Below are 15,631 nucleotides of genomic sequence, written 5' to 3'. Positions count from 1 at the left end.
AATACATTCTTTATGTTGCATTGACATAAAACTATGTTACAATCTATATGTCTACCGTAAGTTTCGTCTTGTATAATGTAAATAAATCTCTTAGTTTCATCTCGCGGAACTTAGATTAGTGTACAAATTTCAACCTACTATCAGTCCTCATCCCATGCGAATGTATTTAAAAACCAAGAATAATCAAAGATATAATAGTTGAGTACATGAACACATTCAAATCATTCATTTTCTTCTCACGAAGCAAATTACATTGATAGAAAAGATAAAATGATGATAGATAGGTACATACAGTACCACTAATGCCTTCCACAGCCACGGCCACTACCAAGATCACCTCTCTACCTCGGCCACTGCCACCGTCGACCCCACCGCCACGACTGGCAGCGGTGGCACCAGCTAAGCCCCCTCATCCTCAGCAACAATGCTAGCATGTGTGACCCCAGCGACACCAACTCCGCACTCACACCCAGGACCCCGGTGTTCAATCCGACTAGTACCGTAAACCAATTCCAAAGATGTCATTGATGTTCTCTTCCTGCGACGCCTAGGTCTTCCCGAAACTCAGCCATTGACTGAGCCTTCTCCTCCTCGGCGTGCAGCCGACAAATCTCCTACAATAGCAGATGCAACTCCACCAAAATTCTGAAAGAGGCTCATCTCGCGAAACCCCATGTTCGCCACTGTCCTCCATTGATGTACAAGTGGAGAGTGCATTAGGGAGGGCCCGGTGATGAAGTGAGGAACTACCCCACAAAGTACTCTAATTATATGTGATAGGTCATTAACTACAAGAGGCAGGTGGACCGGCCAAACATCATGTCTTCCCACACTACCTTGGATTGTGCGCATGTGTAAATGCAGCATTCATACTACGATACCTATTCGGTTCGTTTCCACCAAACTTCCTCTTAAAAACTTACAGTCAAAACTTAATGGCTCCCTATCTCTTCATACGTGTAAATCCACCATTCATATTACGATACCTATTGTTTAATATGTCCTAGTCATATGCACTTTGAGCAACTCTAAAGTTACAAACAAATTGCCTCTCATCCTTATAATCAGCATTTATTTTGAATATGTTTTCTATTTATTGCGCTAAAGTTAATTTGTATTGTTTTCTTTAAGCACTAGTAGAAAAAGGGTCAAATGTGCGACACATTAGTCCCGGTTTGTAACAGAACCGGCACTAATGTGTCCATTAGTGCCGGTTCCAACGGCTAGGCGGGAGGAGCTGGCTCGTGCCACGTGGTTGCCCTTTAGCACCGGTTCGTGCTGAACCGGTACTAAAGGGGGGGGGACCTTTAGTGCCCACACTTTAGTGCCGGTTACCGAACCGGCACTAAAGGGCCTTACGAATCGGTGCTATTGCCCGGTTCTGCACTAGTGAAGTAACTGTATATTGTTATCTTATCAGTGTCCTCCACAAGTGAAGTTATATTTCATTCAAATCAATCGTTCTTCTCATGTCACATATTATCTTAATTTAGGCTTCAAAATATATTTTATAAAGAAATTAATTTCTATCATCTTGTAACATGCACTCTTGAAATAAATATCCAATCAATTTTCTTTTCTGTCCATATATGCACATCTTTCGATCTATCTATTTGTAGTCAAATCATTTTGATACACAATTACATGAAATTTGATTATACATATGCTCTACTTCGACCAACACATATTTATTATATGTTCAAATATATACTCCTTAAATCATAATTCCTTTTACTGTTTTCATTTGTTTATAATTTTGTTATCAGGCGCCTATTGTTTGCTATTTACAGTACAGGCGTTTAGGGTTCAAGCTTTAGGGCTTAGGGTTTAAGGTTTACGGCTTACGCTTTATGGCTCGGAGTTTAGGATTTATGACTTACGGTTTAAAGCTTAGGGATTAGGGCTTATAGCTTAGGGTTTAGGTTTAGGGTTCAAGGTTTATTCCTTAGAACTTTCTACTTATTCGCTATATTGTCAGTTAATCTAATTTGGCCTTTGAGGGTTAGGGTTTGGGGTTAAGGTTTAGGGTTTACACCAGTGAGATGTTCAATACCAGCAATATTCTTTAGTCCTTAGTGGTTAGACTGTTCGGATTATAGTGTAAACGGAGGCGTTGTTTCATGTTTATTGTTTTGTTTCTGAATTCACGTTGAATTTTAGGGTTCTTATTTATTCTTGTACATTACACCACGGATTTTTTTAGATAATTATTGCTCTACATTATTCTAAACAAAATAATTGTTGTTTGAAAACCTTCCTGCTTCAAGTCAATTTCATGGTCTACTTTCACTATAGTACTATTCTTATTTATAGTTTAACTTTTTGAATTCAGTTCTTTAATATTTAATTCATGACCTAGTAACCTAAATCAATGGTTTCCAAATGAATAAATGTACAACAACTGGTATTGTCCAAGTAGTAGTATTCTGGATCATAGACTTGCATTGTTCAGAATGTTAATATCTCAAACAATATGCGAACCCAAAATATCAGGATCAGGTCGCTATAAAATATAAGGTACAAACAATGTATATCATGAGGCTGCATCAGCCATTTATCTCAACCATTAGACAATGAAAGGTCGCTTTTTACAAAATTGTGAGCCTTCATATTATACGCTTGACCTTCAAAGGTGATCAGGACATCTTCAAATTCCTGCCGTCTCAGTTTAATCTCTTGAAGAATTGGGTTGTAGATACATCTGCTTGCTTCATTGATGTGCTTGACAACCGATTATGCATCTAATGCAATAATGATCTGGCGTAGGTTTAAGTCAGCTGCTAGGGATAATGCTTCAGGTCACATGAATGAAACACTTTTTCTAGATCAGGCCATATTTTATATCAAGTCATATTTTGATCTGAATTACGAGTGGCTATGCTGCCGCAGCCGGGCTGGGCCCCATGGATTAGCCTGCTGGCTGCCTCGTGCTGTTTGTTAGGATAATCCAAACAATACCTCAGTTTGTTTAAGAGTCATCAACGTTGCGGGATAATTAGTTTGAAAAGTGTATGTGTGTTAGTACTAGAATAGGAAAGCTATCTTGAGTCGGTTTGTAGTTTCCTAGTACATGTATGTGTGTCAGGTTTCTAATTGAATTAGGAATCTGTAGCAGCCGTGTCCGTGTTGGTTTAGTAGTAAATGTAGGGAGTGTCTATTTAGCACTTGACTGTTTTTCAATTCGGTAACATTCACATTTCCTGACAGATAAACAGAGGACACTTGTATGTCCAAAAAACCCCATCCCGGCGACTGTATGTTTTCTATTTCTAAAAAACGGGTCGGGCTAAACTGTTACCCGGTTTCAACTAAACCTGAACCACAATACCTTGGACCATAGCGAACAACTGCCCATCAGCTTGCGACCCACCAAACAGCCAAAACATTGGGGGAAAACCCAGGAAGATCACCAGGTCAGAAACACTTCTACTTGTACCCATATTCTTCAACCCCTTCACCCGCCTCACCTTCTTACATTGAAAATCTGAAAAAGAAAAGCATCAGAGAAACTAGATACAAAAATTAGAAACAAACACGATACTCTAGAAATGAGTGATCGCTAGCAGTGTTGAAACTTGCGAAATTACAGAAACTTTGAAGTCTAGAATGAAGAAATACAGTGGCAAAAAATCATAGAACCTACACTATAATCCTGAGGTAGTTGAAAATTACACTGCAGACTCAATATTAGTGAAAGCATGCAGAAAAATACAAAAGAATGTGTGCACCTAATAGCCTAGAAACATTCAAAAAAAATGACAGGAACTCATTTCTAAAGTATAATACAAAAACAAGGCTGCAAAGAGTAGAAAAAAGAAAATCAGAGCCTACACACTGTGTTGACAAAGTAAATGACACTGAAAATTATCAAGAATTACAGTGCAAAAGAGTCCAAGAACACCTACAAATTACAGTCCAAGATTTACACTAACAGAACTTGCCAACTTACACTGCAACTGCCTAACAATAACATTGCAATAGTCCAAGACTTACAGTGTAAATCCCCTAGAAATTATAGTCCACATTAACACAAGAATTGACACTGAAAAGTACCAGAGATTTAAACTTGCCAAAACTTGTCAGCTTACACTGTAAAATACCTACGAATTACAGTGTAACAGCACAAAAAATACAGTGGAAATCGCCTAGAATATACAGTGTAAATTACACTCTAAAAATGAACATCTACAGTGCAAGAATGTTGATGATCCAGGGTTTACAGTGAAATAACCCAGGAATTATAGTGTAAAGTGCCCCTATATTTACACTGTAACTTCCTGGGAAATGTAAAAACACATGGACTTACACTAGAAAAACCATGGAATTACAATGTAAAAGCATCTGAACTTACAGTGTAAATACAGACTAAAAATACAGAGTAACTACAACGATACTAACATAATAAATACAGTGGGAATCACCAAAGAATCTACGCTAGAAATACCCAGGACCATTTAAAATACATCGAAAAGACCAATATCCGCAGAGAATTGTAAGTTAATCTGCAGTGGCAAGAAATGCATCAACAAGAAGCAGAAATACACCGGAAAGACCCTCCACTAAAGATACAAAGGACAAAAGAAAAGAAATAACAGAGAATAAATTAACTTACTCTGCAGACATGGCAAGAAATGCATCAACAAGATACAACAGCCGCAGAAGCAGCAGCAGAAGCCCTGTTTGAGAACATGAATTTAGAGTAGGAGACTGAAGATGTTGATCCTAGAGCAGCAACAGAAACAACAAACACTGATCTTACAGCAAAACAAATAAATAAAATTTTATAGAGCAATGTGGCTGAAGTACAATCTAAATCTCAGAACAAAAAACACTGTAAGGGAGCGGAAAATTACAGAGCATGCCACACAAATTATAGTGCAAAAAATCTGTGCAATTACAAGGCCAAATTGGGCATATTACAGCGTAAAACTGATGAAATACAGTGTAAGTATGTCAGGTATAATATACTGAAAGTACCACTAAAAATAGTGTAAAAACCATTATAAATACAGTGAAACTTTGAGCCAAATTACACAGTAAATTAGGCAAATTAGGGTAAAAAGGCACAAGAATTACACTGGCTAAAAACTGAATATAAATTACAGAATAAATATGGGATACAGAGGAAAAGCACAGGAATTACAGCGGGCCATTTGGGCAAATTACAGTAAAATGACAGTATACATATAGGGTAATTACAGTGGAATAGCACATGAATTACAGTGGGCAATTCAGTAGGGCAAATTACACTAAAAAGGCACAGGAATTACACTGGCATGGGGATTACACAGTAAATAGGGTATACTGCACTGTAATTACAGGAAATAATACACTGGAATTACAAAGAAAGAACCATGGGGACTACACTGAAAAAACGGACCTAAATTACACTATAATTCTAGGGCATATTACACTGGAATTACAAAGAAAGAATCATGGGGACTACACTGAAAATCTGGGCTAAATTACACTATAATTCTAGAGTATATTACACTGTAATTACAAATAAAAAAAGCGTGGGGACTACAACGTGGACTAACACTAAACTACATCAGCACTACAGGGCTAGCACATATAAATTCAGAGAGATGATATAAGACTGACAAAACCAGGGGAACTAAACACCTACAACAATATAAGAGGGATTCAAGACCTACAAGAGCAAATATGAGCAGGCAACTGAACACATCAGGAGCCAACAAATTCAGAGGAAGGATACACAAAAATAAGCACTACATCTACATCGCAAGCTAGCAGAAACTCAGGCCAAGCCATCTACAACAGATATAAAATGCACGCAGAAAATCAGGCGACCGCTACACCTGCATCTACAGCAGAGGAAACAAAATCAGACGACCACAAGCACCAGATGACATAGAACACTCTCAGAACGAGTAAATTGCAAAAACCCACCACATTTGGGGACCCTAAATCAAAAAACCACCACGTTTCGTTTTTTTTTTGCAAAAACGCACCATCATTGTACTGACAGTTTGCAAAAAACGCTGATTGGTTGATTAGAGCCGTTTGATGCAAAACTGACCGTTGGGTCCCACTGTCAGATGCCACCTGGCGGAGGGGGAGACGGCGCCCGTCACGAAGGGACTAACGGCGCTAACTTAGTCAGGTTTGACCAGTCAAAATCGAACCAGTCGCTGCCCCGCAGGCCACAGCGCGCCCGCGCCCGCACGCTTGTCGGCGCCGCCGCCCCGCGCTGCTGGGCTGCCGCAGCCTTCTTCTTTTGGACGCGCCGCCACGACCTGCTCCTAGTCGAGCCGCCCGATGCCGTGGCGGTGGCCATGCACGCGATGGGAAGGAGCAACGGGCGCCGGAGGTGGCCATCGACATGAACTGCGAGGGCGGCGACGAGCTGGATCTAGAGCAAATCTGAAGCTTCGCCGCGCGGTGTGTTTGCTGTCGGGGCTGTGAGCTGCCGATGTGCAGGCGGAAATCAATGGATTAGCACGCCTAGGTGGGTCCAGGACACGGGGACAGCAGCGGAGCACGGCAGTTAGCCGCGACGTCGGCGGTGGATGACATAGCAGAGGTGAAGGGCGGGGGCGGCCTTGCAGAGAGCTCGAGGAAGAGGCATTAGTGCCTTATGCACGTCCTTGCGAAGCAGATGTAGTTGAGGCAGATCACATGGGTTAGTTGTAGAGGAGATCAGCGCGTCGTGGAGCTCCACCGGAGGCAGAGAAGATGAAAGCGACGCCGACGGTTCCTCCGTTCCTGGCTCCTCACGCCGATTCCTCTGGGGAAGAGAGTATTCAGACGACGACAAGTCTATTCGGCTAGTTTCAGTGATTTGCGGTGGTCATTGGCCGCGACAACCATGAACGGCGTCGATGGCGGGCCGAGGTTTGCAACAGCGACGGGGATAATCGAGTATGGGGCGGGTCGCGGGGTTGGGAAATAAGGAGCACTGGAGGTCGGGGAGCTCTTCGTGCTGGTCTCAGGTCATCGGCGAGCTCGGCGTGGGGGAGCTCGACCCGACCAGCGACAGCACCGCCGCTACCTCCAGCCGCCGTGAGCCCGTGACCACCGAGCCTCCGTCCGGCCCTGCCTCCGCCGGGGACAACGGGAACTGCCGTGGCTGCCGGCAATGGAAGGGGAGGGAGGGGAGGCTTGGCCAGCAAGGGAGGCGTGGGGGAGCGGCGCCGGCGAGGCCAGCATCCGTGGATAAGAGGCTCGGAGAAGAGAAAGAAGCCAAGAAGCTGACGGGTGGGCCCTGGGAACCTTTTAATGGGCTAGTCAAACGGTGTGAAAACTTGGTGCCATGTCAGCCTGCCAAGTGGGACCGATCGGTCAGTTTTGGCGTCAATCGCTGCTTATTGACTGATCAGTCTTTTTTGCAATTTGTCTGTACAATGGTGGTGGGTTTTTGCAAAAAAAATGAAACGTGGCGGTTTTTTTATTTAGGGTCCACAAATATGGTGTTTTTTTGCAATTTACTCCTCTCAAAACTAGCCTACAACAACAAGGCAGCAACATACACCACCACGGATCAAAACAAAAAGATCACCTAGATTTGGAAACTACACGACCACAACACACAGACCACGGGACAGGGCGAGAGACAAGAACAACCTACCGCGGAAGCCGGAGATCGAAGAGAAAGGGATGAGAAATCAAAATCCTGCGGTGGAGGAATGGACTCGCCATGAACATATGGAATCACCTACTCCGCTCCGCCGCTCGAGCTCTCTTCCCTCGGCCTTATCCAAACACAAACAGAGCCTCCCAAAATGAAAGGGAAACGACACCCCCGCTCCTAAATTCAAAAGGACAAAAACCAACACTGTCGGGGCGGGGCGGAACGGCGGATACGGGTTGAGAAGAAAACCGCGCCCGATAATATAAAAACCAACCCGAAGACAACAGGACCCAATGCGAATCTCCGCGCGAGAATGGACAGACATAGATTTGAATGACGGCCAATTGCAAAACACTCGACTGTAAAATAGCAAATCTGTAAATGTATGACTAGGTCCTAGGGTCGTGGCTGCATTTATAAAAGCAACAGCAGCCGTGAGTTTTGTAACCGAGAGAAGAAGAGAAAAAGAGAAAAAATATAAAGAGGAAGAAAAGAGGGGCGAGACACGTGCCCTTGGCTATCCGTTTTTCGTGCACGCGTGTTCGTGTGATTTGATGTGATCAATTCTGTGGGCGAATTTTCAACAATTGGTATCTAGAGTAAGGTCGCTGTAAAGTTGTGCTTGCCTCGGGAAGGCGACCCGACTAACGCCTTGAGGCTGGCGACATAGTCGCTAGTAGTTCACACGGAGGAGGAAAACGGAACAGGCTAGCTTGTCGATAACATGGTGACATCACTGTAACACACTTATTTTCAAACACAATACAAACATAAACACTCATAGATATGCACATACACACATTTCTATAAACACACGACACACACTTATTATACAGGCACAGTTATTTTTCGACTGGATGATACGGGCACGCTTATTATATGTGTAGTTGCATTGCAAGCAAACATAGTTACTCGTGGGCGGCCGGGACGAAGGGCGTGGCGAGGAGCATCAGCGGCGTGCGGCGCCGCACGCCGAGGCCGGGGGCCTCCTCCATGTCGACCTCGCAAACGCCTACCGGCAGCGACCAGTCAAAGTGGTAGAGCAGACCGACGAGGGCAAGTTCCATGATGGCAAGCGCGTAGTTGATGCCGGGGCACATCCTGCGGCCAGCACCGAACGGGACGAACTCGTAGCTCTTGCCGGTGAAGTCTACAGCCCCGTCCTCGAAGCGCTCAGGCTGGAACTCCTCGGCATCCTTCCAGTACACCGGGTCCCGCCCAATGGCCCATGCGTTGATGACGACGCGCGACTTGGCAGGGACCGTGTACCCTTGCAGCTCGCAACTGCCAATGCTCTCCCGGGGCACCAGCAGCGGCGCCGGCGGATGCAGCCGGAGTGCCTCCTTGATCACCAGTTTCAGGTACCGAAGGTTGCTCGCCTGCAGGTCGGCCTCCGTCACCACGGCCTTACCCTTGAACGCCTCTCGGATCTGGCCCTGCAACTTCTTCATCACCAGCGGGTTCCGCATCAGCTCCGACATCCCCCACTCCATCGACGATGCTGCTGTCCCCGTGCCTCCCACGAACATGTCCAGGATGATGGCCTTGATCCTACTGTTGTCGAGCTCAAACCCAAGGCCGCCTCTCTCCTGTAGGCCAATGAGCACGTCGATGAGGTTCTCGTCCACGTTCTCGGGGCCGCCGACCTTGATCTTGTCGGCGCGGGCGGCGTTCCTCTCATTGATCATCTCCTCCAGGAATGCATCCACCGTCTTGTGGACGCCCTGGAGGCTGCGCTCCATGCCGGTGAGTGCGGCGAGCACTGTCGTCCACTCCGGGAAGAGGTCGGGGATGTCGAAGCCGCTCGCCAGGCGCACCCCGGACTTGATGGCGGCTAGGAACTCTGGTGACTTCTTCGGCGTCTTCCCGAATGCTGCCCGCGCAACGATGCTGTTGGTCAGGCCATGGAACATGACGCTCATGTTCACGGGTGTCGACGACCCTGCCTGGCGGATCTGCTCCACCCGCATCCTCATCTGAAGGTAAATGACCCGTTGAATTAAACGTATTGTTCAGGGATGCCAATCCCCAGCAAACGTTCCGCTGTTGCGAACACAACAGTTTCACGTATATTGGGAGAGGCTGGGTGGCATTTTGCAAATTGCCATGGCAGTTTGTTTAAATTGTGGGATTTTTTTTAAATGCCACAGTTGGATGCAAATCTACTGGTTCTGGAGGCGTTCGTCTACATTGGGTTCGTCTAGATTGTTCAGTCATAAATCATGTTGTGACCGAAAGCATTTCGCAACACAAACATAATTAAAGTCGTACTTGAGTTGCCTGTTCAATAAGTTGATTTTCTAGAAAGTTGGATCTAAAACATTTTGAAAGATAAACATAAATGCCGTACTTATGGTACTTATAAGTTTCTTTTACGCTAATCGAGCCTGGAATTTTTCTTGGAGTAAGTTGATTTTCTAGACCGTTGGATTAAGATCTAACAGGCAGTCTTTTCTTTCTTTTCCCCCAGCTTCCTTTGTTCCCGTACCATTCCACATCCCCTTCTTGTCTTTGGCGTGCCTCCGCCTTCGATGAGTGTGCTGTCTAATCCGGCCGGGAATATAATATAAGCCCCCCCCCCTGTTGGGGAACGTTGCAGAAAACAAAAAATTTCCTACGGTTTCACCAAGATCCATCTATGAGTTCATCTAGCAACGAGTATTCAGATTGCATCTATATACCTTTGTAGATCGTGAGCGGAAGCGTTCACTAGAACGTGGATGATGGAGTCGTACTCGCCGTGATTCAAATCACCAATGACCAAGCGCCGAACGGACGGCACCTCCGCGTTCAACACACGTACGGAGCGGATGACGTCTCTTCCTTCTTGATCCAGCAAGGGGGAAGGAGAGGTTGATGAAGATCCAGCAGCACGACGGTGTGGTGTTGGATGCAGTCGTCACGTGCAGCAGGGCTTCGCCGAGCGTCTGCGCAAGAGGGAGAGGTGTAGCAGGGGAGAGGGAGGCGCCAAGGATGCCGGGTATGGCTGCCCCCCCTCCCCCCTCCTTTATATAGGCCCCTAGGGGGGCGCTGGCCCCTTGGGGATTGGATCTCCCAAGGGGGGGGCGGCGGCCAAGGGCTGGAGTGGCCCCCAAGCCAAGGTGGGGCGCCCCCCCACCCCTAGGGTTTCAACCCCAGGCGCATGGGGTGGGCCTAGGGGGGCGCTCCAGCCCACTATGGGCTGATTCCCCTCCCCACTTTGGCCCATGGGGCCCTCCGGTATGGGTGGCCCCACCCGGTGGACCCCCGGGACCCTTCCGGTGGTCCCGGTACAATACCGGTGACCCCGAAATTTGTCCCGATGGCCGAAACAGCACTTCCTATATATAATTCTTCACCTCCGGACTATTTCGAAACTCCTCGTGACGTCCGGGATCTCATCCGGGACTCCGAACAACATTCGGGTTACTGCATATACATGTCTTCACAACCCTAGCGTCACCGAACCTTAAGTGTGTAGACCCTACGGGTTCGGGAGACAAGCAGACATGACCGAGACGACTCTCCGGTCAATAACCAACAGCGGGATCTGGATACCCATGTTGGCTCCCACATGCTCCACGATGATCTCATCGGATGAACCACGATGTCGAGGATTCAAGCAACCCCGTATGCAATTCCCTTTGTCAATCGGTATGTTACTTGCCCGAGATTCGATCGTCGGTATCCCAATACCTTGTTCAATCTCGTTACAGGCAAGTCACTTTAGTCGTGCCGTAATGCATGATCCCGTGACCAGACACTTGGTCACTTTGAGCTCATAATGATGATGCATTACCGAGTGGGCCCAGTGATACCTCTCCGTCATACGGAGTGACAAATCCCAGTCTTGATCCGTGTCAACCCAACAGACACTTTCGGAGATACCTGTAGTATACCTTTATTGTCACTCAGTTACGTTGTGACGTTTGGTACACCCAAAGCACTCCTACGATATCCGGGAGTTACACGATCTCATGGTCTAAGGAAAGGATACTTGACATTGGAAAACTCTAGCAAATGAACTATACGATCTTGTGCTATGTTTAGGATTGGGTCTTGTCCATCACATCATTCTCCTAATGATGTGATCTCGTTATCAATGACATCCAATGTCCATAGTCAGGAAACCATGACTATCTGTTGATCAACGAGCTAGTCAACTAGAGGCTTGCTAGGGACATGTTGGTGTCTGTTATTCACACATGTATTACGATTTCCGGATAACACAATTATAGCATGAATAAAGACAATTATCATGAACAAGGAAATATAATAATAATGCTTTTATTATTGCCTCTAGGGCATATTTCCAACACCCCCCCCCCAAAAGCACACACACCAAGGTTAAAGATTTCAACAAAATTTTGATGATTTCAAGGGTGGAAGAACATGATGCTCAAAATAATTCAGTTGGTTTAAATATATGTGTAAAAAAGAACTTGGATCATTGAATATTCACATATATTTCAGTACTGCACAACGATAGGTCAATTTTCTTCATAACTCAGCGTCTAAAGTTCGAGTCGGTTGCTAGCTGATTAACAAACTAACCATCATGACCAAAATGTCGTTACGTCCATTCTGCGCTACATTTTGTTCTTTCTAGCTGTTCAAATTTAAAATCGTTCAAATTCAAACAAAAAATTCATTGATTTGTCATTTCGAAACTCTAAACCTTGCCCCTACCCGCACATGTCAACCCTCGGAGTCACCTCCACCTGAGATGCCACATCGTCTCCTGTTTTGACTCGTTCCGGGCTCAACCTCGGAGCTCCGCCTCACCTCGCCTCTTCTTCCTCCTCCCACGAAATCAACTTACTCAAATTACAAATTCAGACAACTTACATATAGCCGTTGGGCACGTGACTCTATTGTCTCGTGTTACTTAGAGCTTACTCTGGTGTCTTTAATTTTGTTGCGATCGTGACTCAATGTAAGATGATTTTGCAAACTAAAATACTTGTGGGACTGAGGGAGTAGTAACTAGTAAGTTCAATATTCAAGAGCACCCCTTGCAAAAAGTATCATACTAGTATATTACTACTGCATCATATATAGAGAGTATTTAGACTACTCTCTCCTTTCATCTATATAGGGCCTAATGCGTTTTTCGAGACTAACTTTGACCAAATATTATAGCAATAATATATGACATGCAACTTACACAAAGCACACCGTTAAATTCGTGTGTGAAAGGAGCTTTCAATGATATAATTTTCACATTGTGCATGTCATGTACTCCCTCTGTCCAGGTGCATAAGGCACCTAAGAGAATCCTAAAATTCCAAAAGTGTTAGACGTAATTCAATTAAATGCTCCTCGTTTATCTAAACCATCTCGTTTTTTTTCTGTTCGCTCTACCAGGACGCGCTCCTTCTCCTAATCTCCCACCGGTCCACCTCCTAGTAATCTCCGGTGTGAAAGCAAACAACATGTATGTTGCTTCTTCTCTCTCCTCTGTACCGCCTCTTTTCCTGTGTGAAAGCAATCATGCATGCTGCATGTTCCCATGGCGCTCCTTTCCAACACTAATGACAGGATTAATTTCCAAATTCAGTTTCGATTTTGAGGGAAACCTGCGCGCGCTCTCGTCCAATCTCAACCCACCTAAATCGCAGAGCTTTTTCTTAGACGCCCTATGCACCTGGACGGAGGAAGTACTATTAATTTTGTCAATAATCAAAGGCGGTCTTAAAAAACGCATTAGGCCCTATATAGATAGAAAGAGGGAGTACAAATTTTCAAAAAGCAATCACATGCAGGATATTTTATGACCCAAAACCCCATACACACGCGTAGAGAACCCGTTTTAATCCATCCTTGTATGTGAGATTATTTGCTAAGAAAACGAAGATAAACTATGTATCGGCATGCACGGACGCGCGTAATACCGTAAGAGTTACTCCCTTCATTTCAAAATAGATGACTCAACTTTGTACTAATTTTATTTAGAATGAGGGAGTACATACATACCTCGTCCTCCCTAATGTGGCGGAAGGAGAGCACGCGCTTGGGGCCTAGGATCTCGGCTGCGCAGAGCTGGCGGAGTTTGCGCCAGTATTCGCCCGAGGGGGAGAAGAGGATGTCGGCCGAGTCGTAGGTGACGATCTGGGCCGCGAGGATCTTTGGCCGCGTGGCGAAGTTAGCGTCGTGGGTCTTGAGCACCAGCCGCGCCGTCTCCCTGGAGGACGCCACCAGCAGCGGCGTCTGCCCAAGCTGTAGCATCATGAGCGGGCCATGCGCGCCAGCCAGATCCCTCAGCGCGCGGTGCGGCAACACGTTCACCAGGTGGTGCATGCTGCCGACCACCGGCAGCTTCCACGGCCCTGGCGGCGCCCTCTCCCTCGCCGGGTTCATCAGGGCCACCTTCAGCACCTGCAGCAGCGCAACCGGGTCCATGGCTGCGTTACCTATAAGGGCCAGAATTGTTGTTGAGGCCAAGAGATGGAGCTGGTTGCTCTGCTGCTCGTAGTCGTAGGAGTAATATATAGGGAAGGAGGGCGATGGCCGATGGAGGATGGCTTGCAAGCAATCGGTTTCGGATGGTGATGCGGGGCCATCGTCAGTTCTTTGTCAGCTGTTGGGCTGTTGGCTAACTGTTAAGCCCGGGCCCCACCGTGTGGTTCTACACGGGCAAGGGGAAGATGTGGGATAGGTGCAGATGGTCTTTGCCGCTTGGAGCTTTGGCCGGAGTTTAGCCGACAACGTCGACATCGGCATGGCTGCTCCCAACGGAGTCCAGTCCATGGCTGCTGTGAAAGGAGGTTTCAACGATGTGCGTGTATTACGGATGGCATGAAGTAATAAATGGGTATTCTTGATTTATCTTTTTGGCAGTAAAAAAACGATGATGGGAGAGAGAAAATGATGGAACGGTAGGATGCAAAGGAACGATGCGGAGCACCGATGGGAGCACGCAGGCGGGAGCAGGCAAGCCCCATCCGAAGAGGTGCACGTACGTTCTACCTTTTTGTGTGTCAGCGTTTGGGGGTGTGATTTCTCTTTCATGTTTGCTATTAATATTTTTTTTGCGAATCACGTTTGCTATTAATACTGCCGACCGATTTTATTTTCTTTAGTTCAGTCTTTTTTTTGTTGCCACTGCTGGCCATGACGTGGACAACGAAGACGAGGAAACTGAATGTCTTAGATTAGACACACGCTCGAGACGCGAACTAATCTGTGGCTGTTGGATTGTTGTCTGTGGCTGTTGGATTGTTGGGAGGATAGTGCTATCCCTAGTCTATCAAGTTTCAAGTTTTAGATCTGACACTGGTTGTTTGCATTTTTCTAAATTTATTTTAGGCCTTCTGACGATGATGATGTGTATTCAGTGGGAGTAGACGTTTCCGTAGACTACGAAAATGTTTGTGGTGAATTCGTCAATCTCAAGATTTTAAGTCTTGAATGTGCTTAGAGCATCTACAACCAGACATCTCAAACCAGTCTCAAACACCCGGGCGGGCTGCCTGGGCACTGACCGGCAAAAAAAACGATCCATCCGGGCGCCTCAAACGGATCTCAAACGCCTGGGCTGGCCGGTACCCCTCATATCCAACCCAAATCTTGGACGAACATGAGGCAACCTGCGCTGAGAAGGATGCTAAGAAGGAAATTTGAGGGCTGCCCGGTCGCTGCTCATGAACGCGCCCAGATGAGTCTACGGATGTTTGAGGGACCAGATCTGTTGTACGTGTGTGTAGATGCTCTCGTAAGGGAAGGATGTGCTTGCGTGTGTTTACAGGGATGCGTACATTCGTATGTATGCATGAACGAATATTCATCATTGTAAAAAATAAGAGAAGTTGCGGTCCGATAAGTCGCGCCACCAGAGACAACCGGCACAACAAGATGAACAAGAGGTCGTCTATGTGTCTTGTCAAATGAAGAGTCTGATGTTTGGATTGAGAGGTGATTGTTAGGATAATCCAAACAATGCCTGAGTTTGTTTAAGAATGGTCAACGTTGCGGGTTAATTAGTTTGAAAAGTGACGTGTGTTAGTAGTAGAATAGGAAAGTTATCTTGAGTCGGTTTGTACTTTCCTAGTACATGTA

The 15,631-nt window shown here is 46.0% G+C and overlaps 1 protein-coding gene and 1 long non-coding RNA gene across 2 annotated transcripts; both read right to left on the bottom strand.

Moving 5' to 3' along the window:
* Positions 1 to 3,272: 3,272 nt before the first annotated feature.
* On the bottom strand, positions 3,273 to 7,740 carry LOC125523654. Its single transcript, XR_007290335.1, has 3 exons — positions 7,592 to 7,740; positions 4,613 to 4,676; positions 3,273 to 3,484 (listed from the first exon to the last, which is right to left on the bottom strand). It is a non-coding gene; the product is annotated as an uncharacterized LOC125523654 (long non-coding RNA).
* A 575-nt stretch (positions 7,741 to 8,315) lies between these two features.
* On the bottom strand, positions 8,316 to 14,012 carry LOC125523338 (premnaspirodiene oxygenase-like). The gene is made up of 2 exons (XM_048688387.1): positions 13,550 to 14,012; positions 8,316 to 9,570 (listed from the first exon to the last, which is right to left on the bottom strand). The coding sequence occupies exons 1-2, from the start codon at positions 13,973 to 13,975 to the stop codon at positions 8,503 to 8,505; spliced, it is 1,494 nt and encodes a 497-aa protein (XP_048544344.1). The 5' UTR covers positions 13,976 to 14,012; the 3' UTR covers positions 8,316 to 8,502.
* Between the last annotated feature and the right edge of the window lie 1,619 nt (positions 14,013 to 15,631).

This window comes from Triticum urartu, chromosome 7 (assembly GCF_003073215.2).
Source record: "Triticum urartu cultivar G1812 chromosome 7, Tu2.1, whole genome shotgun sequence".
Classification (NCBI taxonomy): Eukaryota; Viridiplantae; Streptophyta; class Magnoliopsida; order Poales; family Poaceae; genus Triticum; species Triticum urartu.
Note: the sequence above shows the minus strand (reverse complement) of the source record. Positions and strands in the feature narration are given on the sequence as shown.

Bases quoted from the DNA above. Each gene is read 5' to 3' on its own strand.
- LOC125523338 (XM_048688387.1), bottom strand. From the start codon at position 13,975: ATGGACCCGGTTGCGCTGCTGCAGGTGCTGAAGGTGGCCCTGATGAAC. The intron at 9,571-13,549 runs GTATGTATGTAC...ATTTACCTTCAG, and splicing joins GCCACATTAGGGAGGACGAG to ATGAGGATGCGGGTGGAGCA.